This window comes from Pyrus communis, chromosome 17 (genome assembly GCF_041283825.1).
Source record: "Pyrus communis isolate YQ-2024b chromosome 17, ASM4128382v1, whole genome shotgun sequence".
NCBI classification, from domain to species: Eukaryota; Viridiplantae; Streptophyta; class Magnoliopsida; order Rosales; family Rosaceae; genus Pyrus; species Pyrus communis.
In genome coordinates this window covers 9,329,779-9,336,133 of record NC_142581.1, presented here as the reverse complement: position 1 = coordinate 9,336,133, position 6,355 = coordinate 9,329,779, and the positions used below count along the sequence as shown (strand labels likewise).

The following is a 6,355-nucleotide window of genomic DNA, read 5'->3' as shown; positions in this document are numbered from 1 at the left end:
AATATACGTTTTCAAGGATGTTTATACGTTTTCAAATGTTTGTTTCAGATTGTAGGGTATTTCAAATATGTTATTTTTTTTTTATATTTAATTGATAGGGCATAATTACAAAAATTGTGCTAACGTAAATCTGAAATGGCATCTGACAAAGGTGTCAGAACAGGGCACAATATAAACCTTATTTGTGCTCAACTTTTTGAGCACACATGGGCGTATTGTGCCCTCTAATCAAAGGTGACGCCTGTAGAGGGCACATATACAAATATAGTTGCTGCATTGTTGCTATTGGTCTATGGGCACAATTGTTGGTGCTTTTTGGCCTCAAGGGGCACTGATAATTTATTGTGCGCAGTGGCCATTTTTGTTGTAGTGCTCGCTTCTTTCAAATTGTTTCTTATTATTAAGAAAAGGTAATGGAGATAAAACATGAGCTTGTATAATCTTTGTTGTTTTAATGTCAGTCTATTCACCCATCTAGATAATATTTTTCCTTGTTCACTAATAAATCGACTAAATAAACTCATGTTTCTATAATTAATTTGATCTCCCGATTGGATCAGAGGCGAACCCCTACAAAAAGGACAATTGAGAATAACAATTAAGAAAAATTCACTTGGATTTATCCATGGTTTGTTTATTCTTTATATTGAGAATAACAATCCTATTTCTTAATTCTACATCATCTTTGATCCAATCAGTAGGATTTGGTTTGTTTATATTTAAATAATTTTTTATAAATTATATATACATTGTTATATATACTATGTAATTTTTTTTATCTTTTTTGGAAGACTGACACAAGAGCGATTCGTTCAATCTATTTTTTTATCTACTTGAATCAAGGAAGAAGAAAGGACAAAAAGAATATATGCATGTAACTCGAAATTAGATTATAAAAGAAATATTTTGTTGCAATCAATATAGTAATAAAAGAGCATGTCAAATTTTAATCGAGACTAGTATGTGTAGTTATTAATGTTCTAAAAATCACTAGACGTGGGCAGGCGGCAAGGAGGGACTTGTAGGTCGATACACAATAGTGGGCACATGGATAACAACACACATAAATAGATGTAATTCAAAATTTCAACCGAGTTGGAAGAAGTACCAATTAGCCAGGATAATGAGAAATTCTTTATTATGTGTTATCTAGGCCACCCGATAGTACTACACTACTATTTAATTAGTATGAATTCGGTGTTTGATGTTGTACGTGTTAAATAAGAACCAGATAAATTAATATGGGTCCGTTTATTTTATACAGTTCACACCCGCTAACTTAACGTTATAGACCCCTAAATCTATGTATAATCAGTTGTGTCGCTAACAAAAACACGCTCGCTCTCAATCCCTCTTTCGCAAATCCTCTTCTAACTGCTTGCGTTTGCCATTGTCTATCTCAAGATTTCCTCCTCTCTCTCCCTCTTCTTCTCCATCTCTCTCTCCCTCTCCCTCCCTCTCCCTCTTGATTCCTTACTTGTACAAGTCACCCTATTCGAATCTCTCCCTCTCCCTTCCTCTCTGCTTGCGTTTGCCAACTCACCCTATCCCAAATCTCTTCCAAAAAGTTTTGTTTTTGTTTTTTTATTTTTATTTAAAAAAACACATTTGTGATTTTTTTATGAACTATCGTTCCAAAATATCATGACAAGTAATTAAAATTTAAAAAAATATCCAACCTCTTAATCCGACACATCACCAAAATTTTGATAACTTAGCCAGTAGACCAACAATTCTCTACTATCCGATGTACAGCTAGTTTGTCCGACTAAATAATCAGTGTCGTCTGATGTACGAGACCTAAACTGTTCTCGATGAAAACATTATCTGAGCTACTGGGTCATTGTTAGAAGTGCCCAACCCTAATCCCAATATCGATATCATTGTATTATAAAAAGATAAAATTAAACCGTGGTTATCGTTGTTCAGAGTAAGTGTGCCTAACTTTCAAGTCTCTATATATTGACGAGGACTGGATGCGATTTTTCTTGAAAGAAAGTTGGCAACGGGACCATCCCTCCCTCCTATTGCTTTGTTCTTATCTTCATCGAATTCAATTCAATAACGTTTAAAATCAGTCATCAACCCTCACCTAACGTTTGAAAATTGAGAAAAAAAAGTAGAAACAATATAAACAAATAAATAAAAATGGTAGCCAGATAGCTAAAATCAACAACAAATTATTATACAATGATGAGTAACTGGACAATCAGATACCATCCAATCTTCATAAACAATATCACACACTGTAGTACCGTAAAAACTGGAAAATAATAATAAAAACAAATGATCAAACATATTGATCAATATTTATCTGGGGTGAAGAATGAATCGCTGGATCTTTATATCTTAAAAGCATGCATCCAGCATACAACAGCAACAGACGGCAGCGCAGCAGCCCTTCCAGAAGCCATCACCCTTTGACTTGGTTTCTACAGAAACGGCGTTTTGGGGTTCATCTCTTGTTGGGTAGCCGGCAGGTGGCGGAGCTTGCACATGATACGGTCCCTGTGCGGCGGAGGAAGCTAGTGCGGGGTATGCTGCTGCACATCAATTAATTAAGATAATTAACAATCAATTTTACATAGAATTCAGCAAAGAACTAATTAACAGAAAAAAGAAAGAAAGTGATCAGCTAGTTTTCATGGAATCACGCTTCCAAGTTCATATATTTTGACCTAACAACTGGCGTTCATGAGATTTTAATCTTCAGACTGATCTTTAAAGGAAAATAGAGACTTCGTGTCACTAAACTAATGTGATCATCGGATTGGAATACAAAATCATCCAAGAACAGTAGTACTAGGACTTAATTATTTATAATCATATATACAATTTAGAGAGTTTTCGATTCTTTGGATTAATATTCCCAACCACAAAGAAACTCAAATTCAGAATATATTCCTATAAAACTTAATCAAACTAAGAACCAGATTCAAAGACTTTTATTTGTTACAAAAATTCATCATCTTCACTTACAGGATTCTTTGTATATTTATAAATCTAGACTTAGCGTAGATAAAAAGTTAATGAAATTAAACATATATATAGACAACTTTTAAAAAAAAAATTGAGGAATCAAGAAGCTGAAATCTCTGCTGTAACTAAATATTCTCAGCAATATATTGAATAAAGTTAGGGCCATATATATGCATGGAGATGTATAAATTCAAGGGAAGAAATTAAGATAATACGAGTGAGGGTGGATCTGACTAAGTACCTGCTGTCTTAGTAGAACTCATCTTGGATCAAATGAAGGCGAAGATCTTGAGAAGAATATGTATCGGGGTTTAGAACTTTAGACAATGAAAATACTTGGTAAGTTTGCAGTTGTTGGTTTAGAAGATGATAGATGATGAATATTTATACATATAGACAAAGGGCAGATGGAGCAAGGAAATGGATGGAGTGGTTGCTTCTCAGAAGGCAGTCGAGCGCGGGCGGCTAAGCTGACACCGCGTGAGGAAGAATATCAAGCCGATTAATACAAGGCAAACCCATCGATAATCTTATAAAAATACCCCAATTATATATCACCCATGATCCAAATGGCAGGCCATGCTTATTAAATTAAGGAACCGGATTCTCTCCGGATCCTTTAATTGAGCCCACTAATTAATGAATTCGGACCGTTAAAATTTAATCTAACGGTTACAAACAGATGACCCTCTTAAAAGTTATAATAATTGTAATCGTTGGATCTTAACGGTTTAAATTCATTGATTAGTGGGTTCAATTTTGATGGATCTGGTTCCTTAAATTAAATTGAAAATTAATTTGTCATCACGCGGCTAAGTTTACAAGACCGCCCTATTCTAAAAATCTTTATTAATCACGCAACACTTCGAATGTCATGATTATGAGATACGCTAAGATCAACACGGACGTTATGATGTAGATGTCAAGTCGTTTTATAAAGTTGAATGAAACTCATAGTCTTTCAGCAAATCATGATCAACAACCACTAATTCACAAGCTAACTAAGTCTTACAATAATTAATTAAAAGCGAAGAATTACACAATTCTACTTATTTGAAGATTTTTGCAACCAGAGAAAGTTAAGGAGACTCTCTTCAAAATGAGATTGGACTCTCTAGCACTTTATAATTTAACGTCAATTTACATCCCAACGTTATAAAATATTGTGCTAAAATATGAAGCGACTAAGAGTTCAGTCTCCTTAACATTTTTCTCCTTGGAATTGGATCACTCTGGACCTTAGCGTCTGGAGCCAAGAGATTAAAAAAATTTAGACCACACAAATTGAATCTGATGGTTCTCATTAACTCATTTCGCTAATTCACTTCACATAAACTTTAATTTTTTTTCCACACAAATTAAAAACTCATATTTTTGTCCCTATGTTTGTTGTGGATTCAATTCCTCTCTCCTTAAGAATTGGATCCTCTCCTGAGCTTAGAATAAGGATTCTCATGAGCAGCCCATCCGGGTCATTCAAACTTGATCTAACGATTGCAATTATAATAATTTTTAGAAGAACCCCTTATTTGAAGCCTTTTGATCAAATTTTAACAATTCAGATGAGCTGTTCAGGAGGATCTCCATCTTGAATTCAGAAAAGTACTCAGTTTCCTCTCCTTAACCAACAAAAGCTGATAAAACTGCAAAAGTAAACTCCTAGAAATTGACACGTGGCCCCTACTTACGTAATTTCAGCCATGTGAGTCATTGAGAAAGGCCTTTATTTGGGGAAGGCTGTATTGGAACATTAGCAAATATCGACAGGATCTCTGGCGCCTTCAACGTTAAGAAATTATTAAAATATGTTTCTTACCCAGTTTTGCGTGATTTTTAAGGTAGTGGTAAAAATGTATTAAATTTTTTGCATAATAATGTAAATTTGAACCTTATCAATAACTAATCTAATATTTAATCTAATTAAAATCTATCGTTTGATAAAAAAGAATTCCACGTGTCTCTTGAAATGTTTGCTTATTGACCAAAAAAGGAAACGTATGCTTATCTTTAGGTCTCATGGATAATTACACATAATAGATGGGCCTATGATGGAAATATCTAAAAACTGGGCCATACTTGCAAAATACCAATTGTGGGTTTTTCAAATCTTTCATGCCTTTAGACTGCCTAGTGCATGCTTTGGACTTCCATTAGTCCATGGAATTTTTTCTAGGTCAGGGATATGCATAGGAGATCTTGGTTTTCAATAAGATTAATTTATAAGGAAAACTAATGAAAATAACTTGAAAACTTTGAGTTTTAATGATAAGGACAAACTAAAGGGTAAAGTGAATAGTACCATGATTGACTTTTTAGTGTAAAAATATGGTTTTTCGTTAAAGTGAACAGTACCGGGAGCTTTTCGTTAAAGTTCCCTAATTTATATTACTTAGTACTAGTACTGCCATTCAATAATATTTGTAGGCATGAATATGAAACGAATTAAATAAGATTAATTAATGTTACTTAACACATGTAAGTAAGAGATTTTAGATTCAAATTTCGTGAATGACGAGTTCAATACCAATTTATTTCTTTCATCCCTCTTAGTGTAAATATATCATCGTATATAAAAATTAATACCAAGTCTCCCACAATACCTATCTGCCAATGTTCTAAAAAATGGCCTAGACGGCGCTTAGGCGCTGGGCGGTGGTGAGCCGAGACGTTTTCTTACAAATCGGTGGGAAAAATCGGATGGGCTATTCCACCCCATTGTGCCTTTATTTATAGTAGTAGGGATGTGGCATAGAGAGAGAAGAGAGAGATGTGTAATTGTGGATGTGTTATATTCCACCCCATTGTGTCTTTATTTATAATAGTAGGGAAGGTTAATTCCTTACCCTTTTAGAATTACAACTCTAATAGGATATTAATTACTAAAGGGAATATAAAAGATATTCCAAGATATACTAGGATTTACACAATTACATTCCTAATCTAATAGGACTGCAACACGACCGAGTATTTATGATTTGTTTTTTTGTCAAAGATCATTTTCTTTCCTTTTGTATTAATTTAAATATAAGTAATGGACTAAAGGATTTGACTGTATTTTTTTCTTTCCATAATCTAATTAAAATAAAAATAAACATACAAATGAGGAGGACATAATGCCAAACCTCATTAATGGAAATAACATATCAAGTAACATGGTAGGGAAACCCCACTTACAAAGAAAACATATGACAAAAATCATTTGAAATGATAGTTGTTAGATGCAGAAAGATCATGAATATAAGCAGACGCTACACATGAAGGAACATTGGATCACCAAAATCTTATTTAATTGTATTAAAAATGATAATAACTTGTTAATAGTAAAATGATAAGGTGTACAAAGTTAAGAGACTTTGATGAAAAACTGAAAATCAAT

General features: G+C 33.5%; 1 protein-coding gene across 2 annotated transcripts; it reads right to left on the bottom strand.

Annotated features, from left to right (window-relative positions):
- Nucleotides 1-2,164: 2,164 nt before the first annotated feature.
- On the bottom strand, nucleotides 2,165-3,504 carry LOC137708526 (protein CYSTEINE-RICH TRANSMEMBRANE MODULE 9). Of its 2 annotated transcripts, none has more exons than XM_068447622.2 (2): nucleotides 3,221-3,504; nucleotides 2,165-2,540 (listed from the first exon to the last, which is right to left on the bottom strand). In XM_068447622.2, the coding sequence occupies exons 1-2, from the start codon at nucleotides 3,240-3,242 to the stop codon at nucleotides 2,350-2,352; spliced, it is 213 nt and encodes a 70-aa protein (XP_068303723.1). In that variant the 5' UTR covers nucleotides 3,243-3,504; the 3' UTR covers nucleotides 2,165-2,349. The 2 variants fall into 2 exon arrangements, with proteins under 2 accessions (XP_068303723.1, XP_068303722.1); XM_068447621.2 differs by having other exon boundaries at nucleotides 2,165-2,543; nucleotides 3,221-3,493.
- Between the last annotated feature and the right edge of the window lie 2,851 nt (nucleotides 3,505-6,355).

Coding starts and splice junctions, on each gene's coding strand:
- LOC137708526 (XM_068447621.2), bottom strand. CDS start 3,242: ATGAGTTCTACTAAGACAGCAG. Junction 2,544..3,220: donor GAGTTCTACTAAGACAGCAG/GTACTTAGTCAG, acceptor ATTGATGTGCAG/CAGCATACCCCGCACTAGCT.